The 15,201-nt window shown below is 45.2% G+C and overlaps 1 protein-coding gene across 1 annotated transcript; it reads left to right on the top strand.

Moving 5' to 3' along the window:
- The first annotated feature begins 10,619 nt into the window (after positions 1-10,619).
- LOC125536273 (protein DETOXIFICATION 35-like) lies at positions 10,620-13,512 on the top strand. The gene is made up of 7 exons (XM_048699468.1): positions 10,620-10,957; positions 11,028-11,653; positions 11,764-11,820; positions 11,947-12,185; positions 12,267-12,385; positions 12,512-12,598; positions 13,220-13,512. The coding sequence occupies exons 1-7, from the start codon at positions 10,730-10,732 to the stop codon at positions 13,292-13,294; spliced, it is 1,431 nt and encodes a 476-aa protein (XP_048555425.1). The 5' UTR covers positions 10,620-10,729; the 3' UTR covers positions 13,295-13,512.
- The last annotated feature ends 1,689 nt before the right edge of the window (positions 13,513-15,201 follow it).

Here is a 15,201-nt window from a genome sequence, read left to right as displayed (position 1 = left end):
TAAAAATATTCGTGAGTTCAAAAAGTGCCCATGAAATACAATCGAGAAATGAAGAGGCTACAATTTAAATACAATCGATCTTAGCTAGCTATCTGTTCACAATCTTCTTGCCCTTATTTTTCGTAAATGGAGTTCTCTCTTGAACGGACGTTCCTTTAGGTTAGGGTGTTCTGCTTCCTTCTTGTGGTGTATTTGGTACTTCATCCGTCGTCGTCATGTTCCATCTTCGGTCGCTGTACTTGTCGAAGTTCTTGCTCATGGCGACTCCATCCATTCCGATGATCTTCCTTTTGCCTCTCCTCACGACAACGCGACTGGGGCTTGACGGGTCGGTAATGCCAGAAGCATGGTCCACTTGGGAAGCCAGTACCCCATGGCTCATTTTTCATGTGACGTTTGCACCTGCGGTCTTGGATTTTGCTTCGGGTATAACCATGGTGGTGAAAATACCCGGTCTTTTTAAGACGCTCTTGGCCATCTGACACGGAACATCGGGGACCTTCTCTTCCAGCGTAGTTGAGCTTCCCAGATCTCCTCGATCCTTCCGTAGTTATCTGTCCTTCTCGTTACCGTGTAGGATTCCATCGTTACCCCGGAGTTCTTGATAACCATTGCTCTTCATGTCCTTTCCCTCGGTGTAGATGTGTAGTCGTTGATATCGTATGCCTCATACGTCATAGGTTGTGCTCGGCGCCCTGTGATGATACGTCTCCGCCGTATCTACTTTTCCAAACACTTTTGCCCTTGTGGACTCTAACTTGTATGATTTGAATGGAACTAACCCGGGCTGACGTTGTTTTCAGGCAGAATACCATGATGTTGTTTTATGTGCAGAAAACAAATATCTCGGAATGACCTGAAACTCCACGGGAGGTCTTAGAAAAAAAATAATACAAAATCCTCACCAATATGAAGACCAGGGGGCCCACACCCTTCTCACGAGGGTGGTGGGGTGCCCCCCCTAGGCGCGCCCCCCCCTACCTCGTGGGCCCCCTGGAGACCGTCCGACGCCAATTGATGTCTACTACACAACCTCTTCTTGTACACGTTGTTGGCCTCCAAGTGCAGAGGTTTGTTAGGACAGTAGCAAATTTCCCTCAAGTGGATGACTAAGGTTTATCAATCCGTAGGAGGCGTAGGATGAGATGGTCTCTCTCAAGCAACCTGCCAACCAAATAAACAAAGAGTCTCTTGTGTCCCCAACACACCCAATAAAATGGTTAAATTGTATAGGTGCACTAGTCCGGCGGAAGATTATGGTGATACAAATGCAATATTGGATGGTAGATAATAGTTTTTGTAATCTGAAATAATAAAAACAGCAAGGTAACGAATGATAAAAAAGAGAGCGTAAACGGTATTGCAATGATGGTAATAAGGCCTAGGGTTCATACTTTCACTAGTGTAAGTCCTCTCAACAATACTATCATAATTGGATCATAAACTATCCCTCAACATTGCAACAAAGAGTCACTCCAAAGTCACTAATAGCGGAGAACGAACGAAGAGATTATGGTGTAGGGTTACGAAACCACCTCAAAAATTTATCTTCCAATCAATCCGTTTGGCTATTCCTATAAGTGTCACAAACAGCCCTAGAGTTCGTACTAAGAATAACACCTTAAGACACAAATCAACCAAACCCTAATGTCACCTAGATACTCAATGCACCTTCAAGTATCCGTGGTATTTTATACGATATGCATTCACACAATCTCAGATTCATCTATTCAACCAACACATAGAAACCTCATAGAGTGCCCCAAAGTTTCTACCGGAGATCACGACGAAAACGTGTGCCAACCCCCTATGCATAGGTTCAATGGGCGAACCTGCAAGTTGGTCACCAAAACATACATCAAGTGGCAACGCGGTATCCCATGTCAACCACAGATATCCACGGCAGACATACATCAAGTGTTCTCAAATCTTTAAAGACTCAATCCTATATGATACTTCAAAGGGAACTCGATCATTACAAGAGAGAGAGGGGGAGGAGAACATAAGATCCAACTATAATAGCCAAGCTTCGCGATACATCAAGATCGTGCCAAATCAAGAACACAAGAGAGAGAGGAGAGATCAAACACATAGCTACTGGTAACATACCCTCAGGCCCCGAGGGAGAACTTACTCCCTCCTCGTCATGGAGAGCACCGGGATGATGAAGATGGCCACGGAGAAGGATTCCCCTAATGGCAGGGGTCCGGAAAGGGTCTAGATTGGCTTTGGTGGCTACGGAGGCTTCTTGGCGGTTGGAACTCCCCGATCTATCTTGCCCTCGATGTTTTTTAGGGTATATGGAAGATATATAGGCGGAAAGAAGTACATCAGGGGGCACAAGGGGCTCACGAGGGTGGAGGGCGCGCCCAGTTTGGGTGGGCGCGCCCCCCTGGCCTCGTGGACCTCCTCGCCAGATCCCCCGATGGTGTACTCCAGTCTTCTGGCTCTTTCCTTCCAAAACTGAGTTCCGTGAAATTTCAGTCAATTGGACTCCGTTTGATTTTCCTTTTTCTTCGAAAAACCTTAAACAGGGTTAAAACAGAAACTGGCACTGGGCTCTAGGTTAATAGGTTAGTCCCAAAAATGATATAAAAGTGTATAAAAAAGCCCCATAAACATTCAAAACAGTAGATTAATATAGCATGGAGCAATCAAAAATTATAGATACGTTGGATTACGTTGGGCTCTAGGTTAATAGCTTTTCTTTATTTTTTTTATTTTTTATTTTTTATATCCAGTCCCCCTCCACCGCCGAGCACCCGGCCCCGCACCATCTCCCCCGCTCCACCGGCCGCCGCCGCCGACCCCCCGCACCCTCCCCTACTTCCAACCGCCGCCGACGACCCCAACCGCACCCTCCCTCGCCTCCCACCGGGCCGCCGCCGCCGACCCATGAACTCATGATATTTTCAAATAATAAATTTGGATTGATATTTTTTCATATTCATAAATTTTTTCAAATAACAAATTTGATTATATTTTTAAAAAAATTATTACTGTTTTTATAAAAAATATTACTTTTATGATTTAAACAAGTTTGAACATATTTAAACACAAATAAAAATCAAACAGCATTTTAAATGCATAAAAACAAAATTGGGGAGCCTGGAATCGAACCCAGGACCTCCTACTGTGTGTGTTGCGTGCTGACCAGTCGGGCTAGTGGGCATGTTCTGATGGAGATAGGGTTAGGTGGATATAACCTGACCAGTCGGCTAGTAACTAAAACAAAATTCTAATGGCGCACCAGGGGGGTGCGCCATTAGAACCCTCCCCCACTCCACCTATTCCCCTCGCACTATGGCCTCCCTCCCTCGCCAGATCCCCCACTCGGACACCAACGTACGCCGGCGCCCCCTCCGTCCGCCGCGCCTGCACGTCGTCAGCGACTCCACCCGGCCGCCCCGCGCCCCCCGAACGGATCGGCCCGAGGCGCGCGCCACCCGTCCTCTCCTCTCCTCCTTCCCTTCCGACGAGCGAGGGCCTCCTTCGGCTCCTGCAGCAGCCGGCGAGCGCGGCCCCGATGCACCCACCCCGCCTGCCCCTGCCGTCCTTCGCCACCGGCCCCTGCTCTCCTTCGACCGCGGCGAGCGAGGACCCGGACGAGCAAGTACTAAAGGATCCGCCTTTCCTCTCCTTCCGTTCGCTCCCTGCTGTCGTCTCACCGGATTTCCCTTCCCTTCCCCAGTTCCTCGTTCTCCGGCGCTGCCGCAGGCGCCATTCCGACGACCCCCTTGGGCTCCACTGCCGGATCCAACTCCTCAACCACCGCAAGGACAGCGCAGGGTACCCCAGTTTCTGGTTCATGTCTCAATGGTTATCCATGCAGTAAGAACAGCAAGCAAGTTGCTGCTCAAGAGAAGAAACCCAAATCTGGACCTAAGCCTGAAACTGAGTGCTTCTACTGCAAGCAGACTGGTCACTGGAAGCGGAACTGCCCGAAGTATTTGGCAGATAAGAAGGATGGCAAGGTGAACAAAGGTATATGTGATATACATGTTATTGATGTGTACCTTACTAGAGCTCGCAATAGCACCTAGGTATTTGATACTGGTTCTGTTGCTAATATTTGCAACTCGAAACAGGGACTACGGATTAAGCGAACACTGGCGAAGGACGAGGTGACGATGCGCGTGGGAAATGGTTCCAAAGTCGATGTGATCGTGGTCGGCACGCTACCTCTACATCTACCATCGGGATTAGTATTAGACCTAAATAATTGTTATTTGGTGCCAGCGCTGAGCATGAACATTATATCTGGATCTTGTTTGATGCGAGACGGTTATTCATTTAAATCAGAGAATAATGGTTGTTCTATTTATATGAGTAATATCTTTTATGGTCATGCACCCTTAAAGAGTGGTCTAGTTTTGATGAATCTCGATAGTAGTGATACACATATTCATAATGTTGAAGCCAAAAGATGCAGAGTTGATAATGATAGTGCAACTTATTTGTGGCACTGCCGTTTAGGTCATATCGGTGTAAAACGCATGAAGAAACTCCATACTGATGGAATTTTGGAACCACTTGATTATGAATCACTTGGTACTTGCGAACCGTGCCTCATGGGCAAGATGACTAAAACACCGTTCTCCGGTACTATGGAGAGAGCAACAGATTTGCTGGAAATCATCCATACAGATGTATGTGGTCCAATGAATGTTGAAGCTCGTGGCGGATATCGTTATTTTCTCACCTTCACAGATGATTTAAGCAGATATGGGTATATCTACTTAATGAAACATAAGTATGAAACATTTGAAAAGTTCAAAGAATTTCAGAGTGAAGTTGAAAATCATCGTAACAAGAAAATAAAGTTTCTACGATCTGATCGTGGAGGAGAATATTTGAGTTACGAGTTTGGTCTACATTTGAAACAATGCGGAATAGTTTCGCAACTCACGCCACCCGGAACACCACAGCGTAATGGTGTGTATGAACGTCGTAATCGTACTTTACTTGATATGGTACGATCTATGATGTCTCTTACGGATTTACCGCTATCATTTTGGGGTTATGCTCAAGAGATAGCCGCATTCACGTTAAATAGGGCACCATCAAAATCCGTTGAGACGACGCCTTATGAACTGTGGTTTGGCAAGAAACCAAAGTTGTCGTTTCTAAAAGTTTGAGGCTGCGATGCTTATGTGAAGAAACTTCAACCTGATAAGCTCGAACCCAAATCAGAGAAATGTGTCTTCATAGGATACCCAAAAGAGACTATTGGGTACACCTTCTATCACAGATCCGAAGGCAAGACATTTGTCGCTAAGAATGAATCCTTTCTAGAGAAGGAGTTTCTCTCGAAAGAAGTGAGTGGGAGGAAAGTAGAACTTGATGAGGTAACTGTACCTGCTCCCTTATTGGAAAGTAGTACATCGTAGAAACAGGTTTCTGTGACACCTACACCAATTAGTGGGGAAGCCAATGATAATGATCATGAAACTTCAGAACAAGTTACTACTGAACCTCGTAGATCAACTAGAGTAAGATCCGCACCAGAGTGGTATGGTAATCCTGTTCTGGAAGTCATGCTACTAGATCATGATGAACGTGCGAACTATGAAGAAGCGATGGTGAGCCCAGATTCCGTAAAATGGCTCGAAGCCATGAAATCTAAGATGGGATCCATGTATGAAAACAAAGTATGGACTTTGGTTGACTTGCCCAATGATCAGCAAGCAATTGAGAATAAATGGATCTTTAAGAAGAAGACTGACGCCGACGGTAATGTTACTGTCTACAAATCTCGACTTGTCGCAAAAGGTTTTCGACAAGTTCAAGGGATTGACTACGATGAGACCTTCTCACCCGTAGCGATGCTTAAGTCTGTCCGAATCATGTTAGCAATTGCCGCATTTTATGATTATGAAATTTGGCAGATGGATGTCAAAACTGCATTCCTGAATGGATTTCTGGAAGAAGAGTTGTATATGATGCAGCCGGAAGGATTTGTCGATCCAAAGGGAGCTAACAAAGTGTGCAAGCTCCAGCGATCCATTTATGGACTGGTGCAAGCATCTCGGAGTTGGAATAAACGCTTTGATAGTGTGATCAAAGCATTTGGTTTTGTACAGACTTTTGGAGAAGCCTGTATTTACAAGAAAGTGAGTGGGAGCTCTGTAGCATTTCTGATATTATATGTAGATGACATATTACTAATCGGAAATGATATAGAATTTCTGGATAGCATAAAGGGATACTTGAATAAGAGTTTTTCAATGAAAGACCTCGGTAAAGCTGCTTACATATTAGGCATTAAGATCTATAGAGATAGATCAAGACGCTTAATTGGACTTTCACAAAGCGCATACCTTGACAAAATTTTGAAGAAGTTCAAAATGGATCAAGCAAAGAAAGGAATCTTGCCTGGGTTACAAGGTGTGAAATTGAGTAAGACTCAATGCCCGACCAATGCAGAAGATAGAGAGAAAATGAAAGATGTTCCCTATGCTTCAGCCATAGGCTCTATCATGTATGCAATGCTGTGTACCAGACCTGATGTGTGTCTTGCTATAAGTCTAGCAGGGAGGTACCAAAGTAATCCAGGAGTGGATCACTGGACAGCGATCAAGAACATCCTGAAATACCAGAAAAGGACTAAGGATATGTTTCTCATATATGGAGGTGACAAAGAGCTCATAGTAAATGGTTATGTTGATGCAAGCTTTGACACTGATCCGGACGATTCTAAATCGCAAACCGGATACGTGTTTACATTAAACGGTGGAGCTGTCAGTTGATGCAGTTCTAAACAAAGCGTTGTGGCGGGATCTACATGTGAAGCGGAGTACATAGCTGCTTCGGAAGCAGCAAACAAAGGAGTCTGGATGAAGGAGTTCATATCCGATCTAGGTGTCATACCTAGTGCATCGGATCCAATGAAAATCTTTTGTGACAATACTGGTGCAATTGCCTTGGCAAAGGAATCCAGATTTCACAAGAGAACCAAGCACATCAAGAGACGCTTCAATTCCATCCGGGATCTAGTCCAAGGTGGGAGACATAGAGATTTGCAAGATACATACGGATCTGAATGTTGCAGAACCGTTGACTAAGCCTCTTCCACGAGCAAAACATGATCAACACCAAAGCTCCATGGGTGTTAGAATCATTACTGTGTAATCTAGATTATTGACTCTAGTGCAAGTGGGAGACTGAAGGAAATATGCCCTAGAGGCAATAATAATGTTATTATTTTATTTCCTTATATCATGATAAATGTTTATTATTCATGCTAGAATTGTATTATCCGGAAACATAATACTTGTGTGAATACATAGACAAACTAAATGTCACTAGTATGCCTCTACTTGACTAGCTCATTAACCAAAGATGGTTATGTTTCCTAATCATAGACATGTGTTGTCATTTGATTAACGGGATCACATTATTAGGAGAATGATGTGATTGACATGACCCATTCCATTAGCTTAGCACCCGATCGTTTAGTATGCTGCTATTGCTTTCTTCATGACTTATACATGTTCCTATGTCTATGAGATTATGCAACTCCCGTTTGCCGGAGGAACACTTTGTGTGCTACCAAACGTCACAACGTAACTGGGTGATTATAAAGGAGCTCTACAGGTGTCTCCAAAGGTAAATGTTGGGTTGGCGTATTTCAAGATTAGGATTTGTCACTCCGATTGTCGGAGAGGTATCTCTGGGCCCTCTCGGTAATACACATCACCTGAGCCTTGCAACCAATGCAACTAATGAGTTAGTTGCGAGATGATGTATTACGGAACGAGTAAAGAGACTTGCCGGTAACGAGATTGAACTAGGTATTGAGATACCGACGATCAAATCTCGGGCAAGTAACATACCGATGACAAAGGGAACAACGTATGTTGTTATGCGGTCTGACCGATAAAAGATCTTCGTAGAATATGTAGGAGCCAATATGAGCATCCAGGTTCCGCTATTGGTTATTGACCGGAGACGTGTCTCGATCATGTCTACATTGTTCTCGAACCCGTAGGGTCCGCACGCTTAAGGTTTCGATGACAGTTATATTATGAGTTTATTGGTTTTGATGTACCGAAGTTAGTTCGGAGTCCCGAATGTGATCACGGACATGACGAGGAGTCTCGAAATGGTCGAGACATAAAGATTGATATATTGGACGACTATATTCGGACACCGGAAGTGTTTCGGGTGATTTCAGAGAAAACCGGAGTGCCGGAGGGTTACCGGAACCCCCCCGGGAGAAGTAATGGGCCATATGGGCCTTAGTGGAGAGAGAGAAGGGCAGCCAGGGTGGGCCGCGCGCCTCCTCCCCCCTGGTCCGAATTGGACTAGGAGAGGGGGGCGGCACCCCCCTTTCCTTCTCCCTCCCCACTTCCTTCCCCCTCCTAGTAGGAGTCCTACTCCTACTAGGAGGAGGACTCCTCCTTGGCGCGCCATAGGGCCGGCCGGCCTCCTCCCCTTGCTCCTTTATATACGGGGCAGGGGGAACCCCTAGACACACAAGTTGATCCACGTGATCGTTTTCTTAGCCGTGTGCGGTGCCCCCTTCCACCATAATCCTCGATAATATTGTAGCGGTGCTTAGGCGAAGTCTTGCGACGGTAGAACATCAGGATCGTCACCACGCCGTCGTGCTGACGGAACTCTTCCCCGACACTTTGTTGGATCGGAGTCCGGGGATCGTCATCGAGCTGAACGTGTGCTAAAACTCGGAGGTGACGTAGTTTCGATGCTTGATCGGTCGGGCCGTGAAGACGTACGACTACATCAACCGCGTTGATATAACGCTTCCGCTTTCGGTCTACAAGGGTACGTAGACAATACTCTCCCCTCTCGTTGCTATGCATCACCATGATCTTGCGTGTGCGTAGGAATTTTTTTGAAATTACTACGTTCCCCAACAGCAAATAGGGTTGTGGTTTGCAATGGCGGGCAAATGAGGGATAATCGGCTCCTGTCCATAGTCCCATCTAGACGCATCCCTAACATATAGGAGGTCAAATTTGTACATCTCCATTATAGATGCTTTGACATGTCAAAGTATCCTTGAAAAACCTAATTTAGCTGGATGTTGTACCCTGTTTGCCACTGTGTTATTCAGATTTTCTTTTTTTAATTAACCAAGAGGTTTTGTGCACCCTTTTTTTATTCATTTAATAAATAAAGCAGCTCTCCTCCCATCGTAAAATAGTGGGCCACCTATGCGTCAGGTGCCTGAAAAATATGTTGCATTCGTCACTTTCATCAAGGGCCATTAGAACTTCATCTAGCGGATTTAAATAAATCAGAATATTATTCATCTTCAACCTCCAGGTTCTGCGTCCTCGTGTAGCCGCTGGCCAAGCCATCACTAACTGCCTGATTCCGTCCCTTGCGGTCGGTGGCTACTGCCGCCCCACCCACCCCTCGACTTCTCCCCACCGTCGTGTTAGCCACCGTCCTGGCCATCTCTTTAAGCCCAACATCGGTGAACAACTCTGGTGATTCCTCTACACCCCTGCATCCCTAAGATAGATACTGGAGCTGCTGCTTCCTAGCGAGCCTGCACTCCCACATTCTTAAGATAGATAGTGAGGCTGCTTCTTCTTTAGCGAGGTTCGGCCTCCCCATATCATGCGCTTAGGAAGAAGAAAAAAGTGATCGATGCCAAGAAAATTTCCAGGTACCACACATGTGGCACGAAGCATTCCGGCTCCTGACATTTTTTACAACTAAAGTTGCCATCTAAAAAAACAACCCCCCTTCCAAAAGAACTAAAACTTGTCATCTGAAAAGAGAGTTGCCATCCTCGCGTCACTAAACTTGTCATAAAAAATGTTTGGAGTTTTTTTTTGAACATCACTACAGACATAAGCACTCATATACACGCGCATACACTCACCTCTATGAACGCACACGTACACACCCTACCCCTATGAGCACCTCCGAAAGACTGAGCCGACATATCATCTTGAGATTTATGAAGTCACCGTAGGCGTTTCGTCGTCGACGGGAACATCTCCTCCCACTGAATGCGCATCGCCGGAAATACTGAAATAAATCTAGGAATAAATGCGAGCACCAGGATTTGAACCCTGGTGGGCTGGGGATACCATAGTCCCTCATCGTGTGTGCGTTCGTGCCACACGTGTGGCACTTAAGTCTTTTTTTATATATCCAGTGTACAATTCAGTCGGCATTTTTTCCTTTTAAGGCCTCTTTTGGTTCATAAGATAGGATTATCATAGGAATAGGAATCTCGTAGGAAATGAACTGACATGTATCTCAAATCCTATGAGTAGGAATAGTAAACAAGATGTCATTTGGTTGACACCAAAAGAATTTTTTCATTGAGTCTAGGCTCTTTTTTATTTTTCTATGAAATATGAAGGATAGGAGCCAATTCTATGTAGGAATAGGAATCCATTCCTATGAACCAAAGAGCTCTAAAGGAAAAAATTCTATAAGAATCCTATCTTCTAGAATTTCTATGAAATTTATCTAAACCAAAGGCCTATGAAATTCATCTAAACCAAAGGAGGCCTAAAAGGGTCGGCAGAAGAATTGATTCACTCTCTGGGCAAACGCACGTGGACGTCATCGTGGAGGCCTCTTCTGTGTGTGACCACTGACAAGTCCCAGTCATCGAGGGTCCTCGCGCGCGCGGGTTGCTGCTGGAGTAATGTCGCGCTTTAGTGCTCCTCGTCCTCGAGGTTTGTAGCGAGGGCCGACCCAGACCATTGACGCTGCAAGCCGGCCGAGGGAGCGGGCGATGGGTTCCGACGCGGCGGCGGTGAGCACCGCGCGGGAGGCCGCACGCATGGCGTGGGACGAGTCCAAGCGCCTCTGGGGCATCGGCACGCCCATCGCCATCGCCACGCTCAGCATGTACGCCGTCAGCTCCGTCACCACCATCTTCGTCGGCCACCTCGGCAACCTGCCCCTCGCCGCCGCCTCCATCGGCCTCTCCGTCTTCTCCACCTTCTCCCTCGGATTCTTGGTATGCTTTGCACGGTCTTTCACACACCATTCTTGCGTATTTTCTGATGCCAACGCGAGGGCTCGTGCAGCTCGGCATGGGGAGCGCTCTGGAGACGCTGTGCGGGCAGGCGTTCGGCGCCGGCCAGGTGGCCATGCTCGGCGTCTACCTGCAGCGCTCCTGGATCGTCCTCATCGCTGCCGCACTCCTAATGGTGCCCTTCTACGTCTTTGCCGAGCCGCTCCTCCTCGCCGTCGGCCAGGACCCCGTCCTCGCGCGCGAGGCCGCCCGCTTCTCGCTCTACATCCTCCCTGGGGCCTTGTCCTTCGCCGTCAACTTCCCCACTGGCAAGTTCCTCCAGGCGCAGAGCAAGGTCCTGGTGCTCGCCTGGATCGGCGTCGCCGGCCTCTGCTTCCACGTCGCGCTCACCTACCTCCTCGTCACCGTCCTCGGATGGGGCACCCCGGGCGCCGCCGCCGCCTACGACCTCTCCCTTTGGGCCATCGCGCTGGGACAGGCCGCCTACATCATCGGCTGGTGCAAGGACGGCTGGAGGGGCTGGTCCATGGCCGCATTCCACGACATGTGGGCGTTCGTCAAGCTCTCACTCGAGTCCGCCGTCATGCTCTGCCTTGAGATTTGGTACCTCGGCATGATCACCGTCCTCACCGGCAACCTCCAGGATGCGCAGATTGCCGTCGACTCGCTTGGCGTCTGGTACTCGTTACCTTTCTTTCGAACGTTCTCTACTAACTAAAGATATATGCTTCAGAATACTGGTCATACATATAATTAAGCTGACAGAATACTTATGCTTAATTTTTCAGCATGAATATAAACGGTTGGGAATGCATGATCTTCATTGGCCTCAATGCTGCCATCAGGTCAGGTTAATTGTAACTGTGTATCTAAATTGTCGGTTCTTGTTCACCAACCCATCGCTCCACCACAACCATCAAATTTTAGTTTCTAAATAAACTGTTGAACGTATACCTGTTTACGTTTTTCAGTGTTCGGGTCTCCAACGAGCTGGGCTCTGGCCGTCCAAGGGCAGCAATGCACGCCGTCGTCGTCGTCATCGCCGAGTCGCTGCTCATCGGGCTGCTATGCATGGCCCTCGTCTTGATCTTCAGAGATAACTTCGCCATCATCTACACCACCGATTTGGAGCTCCAGCATGCAGTCTCCAAGATTGCAGGACTGCTTGGCCTGACCATGGTGCTCAACAGCGTGCAGCCCGTGGTTTCAGGTACGGTTCATTCTTCCTCTTAAATCAGTCACCTCAAACTCATCCCCTGGAGTTGATGATATTGATCTGATGATGCTTCAGGGGTTGCTATTGGAGGAGGATGGCAAGGCCTTGTTGCATACATCAACCTAGTCTGCTACTATGTTTTCGGGTTGCCTTTGGGCTATCTTCTCGGCTACAAGTTCAACTATGGAGTTGGGGTAATTCTTTATATATCTTATTTGATTGAACTACCACAAATTGTAAAATAACAAGTAAAGAATATTTACAGTCTCTATGATTTTGCAACATCAGTTATGAAGTTGTAACATTAGCTCTAATTCCAGGGGATTTGGGCTGGCATGCTTTCCGGGGTTGCACTTCAAACACTGATTTTACTCTTCATCGTGTGGAGAACAGATTGGAATGCAGAGGTATGATTTTCCATTGCCCTTCCAGTCTTCACCAATTTAATAAACTAGTCAATGTGTACGTGCAATGCACGTTAATTTAAAAGTATATTAGGTGCATGCGGATATTAAGTAGGATATTATTTGCATGTTATTATGTGATTAGCACTATATTTGGCATGAAATTAACTACATGCTAAACGTGTTGCGTGCTCGACATTGAAGCAATCTAGGTCATTGGATTGACATGATTTGATGACCGAGATTAATTTGACCTGCCTTTTTGGGTCTTTTTATATTGGTATAGATATAGATTATTCTGTGATTATCACTATATTTGGCATGAAATTAACTACACGCTAAACGTGTTGAGTGCTCGACATTGAAGCAATCTTGGTCGTTGGATTGACATGATTTGATGGTCGAGATTAATTTGATCTGCCCCTTTGGATCTTTTATATAGGTATAGATATAGATATAGATGTGGATACAGAATCACATGTCATCAAATCTTTCCAATCTTCAGTATCCACACATATCATATGACTAATGGCTTATTTCTTTATCAGTATGTAAAAATTTTCTGTTATTTGTATTGAAATGCTGAGCTTTCCACCTTGCTCATCTCATAGTCTACAACTGCAGGCTGCATTAGCATCGAGCCGTGTGCAAAAATGGGGCGGCATCGATGGAACCAAACCTCTGCTGGAAGATAACTAGATCACCTAAGAATTTTTATCGCTTCTTAATAAACATTGTTTGCCTTGGAATTGATGATATCATATATCATTGTGATTTTTTTTAGTATCAATAGGGTACTGAAATCAGATCGAACTTGTTGAAGCACTATATCGTTACGAGTCTAAATGGTTGTGCACATTTTTGTATGCGGAGGCGGGAAGTTGTGCTTATATTGTGAATTTTTGTATTCATGTTGATATTTTGTTTCCTAAATGAATTTTCTATCTGTTTGTGTTTAGCTTCTGCCGTTCAGTTACCGCTCTGCTTTTTTCGGAGTAAATGACATTGGTGTCTGGTGAGCGCACCTAGTCGTCCAACTTATAAACCGAAAACCTGTCACACAACTTCTACTGTTGGTGCACATAGGTCACTACTATGGCACGTCAGTTGTCACACAACTTGAGTTGGCCGGTTTTTCATAGAAACGGGTCACGCAGTGGCAGTGCTCACGTGACGTGTTTTTGAAGTGTAAAATGTCACGTGAGAGTGTGGGCGAAATTGCATTTTCTAGCGGATGTATCCGGCAAGCATCCTCCATTCGCAGCTTGTTGAAGATCCGCGCTCAGTTCCAGCGTATAAAATAGCCAACAGATTTTGATCGACCATACCAGAATAGCGCTTGTACAACGAATCGTTCTGACACGGTACATAATACAGGGCCCACATATCTGATAGACGCGTCTCAAAATATCAACTCTGTTCCCCTCACCGCACGACAACTCAGTGCGTCCTCTTCCTCCCAAACTCTGGTTCGTCATTCGTCGCCATGGTTACATATTTGTGGGTTTGAGCTCCCATTCATCCTCGAATTTCTCCACTCGTTCGGCTACGAGCTACTTCATCTCATCTACCTATCATGGACCCCCACACACCACCCTCAAGGTCGCGTCCAATAGATCTAGGTGTGTCACTGAATAGATTGAGACAATGGCCAACGATTTAGCTAATCGTACATGCTATCTAAAGGAGATATCTTCTTTTCTAAAAGACCTAGATCACATCGTCTTCAAGAAAGATCCGTAAGGTAAATCCCTATTCAGTTTGATTTCAAGTTAGATGTGGTGACATTTTAAGTACTCCCTCCTTTTCTATTTACTTTGCATATTAGCTTTTGACTAAAGTCAAACTTTATAAAATTTGACTAGTTGTAGAAAAAATATGAACATTTACAGTAACAAATTTATATGATGCGAAAATATATCCAATGATAAATCCAAAGATATATATTTAGTGGTGTATATGTTAATATATTTTTATGCAAACTTGTAAAAAGTATATAAAATTTAACCTATGCGGAGTAAATAAAAACAGAGCGAGTACTATTGTTAAGATACTCAAACGCATGATTATACTTGCTAAACAATTATTGTGATTTGGTTCCAGATGATAATAATTATTGTGATGGCTTATCTTAACCAAAAAACTGAAGTAACCTTTCATAAACGGAAATGATAAGTATCAAATATTCGGATTTTAAACATGGCTACCCAAATGTTTTTCATGGCAACTTTAGTTGACGAGAGGATGGCAAGTTAGAGGCAAGCACGACAACTTTCTGTCAAAAATTAACTGAAGTATGAAAGTTGCCATGATTGGCAACTGAAGTTGTCATCCTCGCGTTACTAAACTTGCCATCGAAAGCGTTCGGAGTTTTCATGCGCTCGTACCGAACATTCAGTATTTATCAGATTCCTTTATAAAAGTTATACCTCCATTCCAAAACATAAGACCTGGTAGTAGTTTTTTAATTCTGTACATATTGTCAACTCTTTAGATGGAGGGTGAACCAAATTTCATGAGAGGAAGTTTTATGGACCTACTTCCTTTTGTGGAAAGACCCAAAGTATATAAAGATTTATTAAAGAACCAAGGTAATGCACTTCCAT

This window comes from Triticum urartu, chromosome 1 (assembly GCF_003073215.2).
Source record: "Triticum urartu cultivar G1812 chromosome 1, Tu2.1, whole genome shotgun sequence".
Taxonomy (NCBI): Eukaryota; Viridiplantae; Streptophyta; class Magnoliopsida; order Poales; family Poaceae; genus Triticum; species Triticum urartu.
Note: the sequence above shows the minus strand (reverse complement) of the source record. Positions and strands in the feature narration are given on the sequence as shown.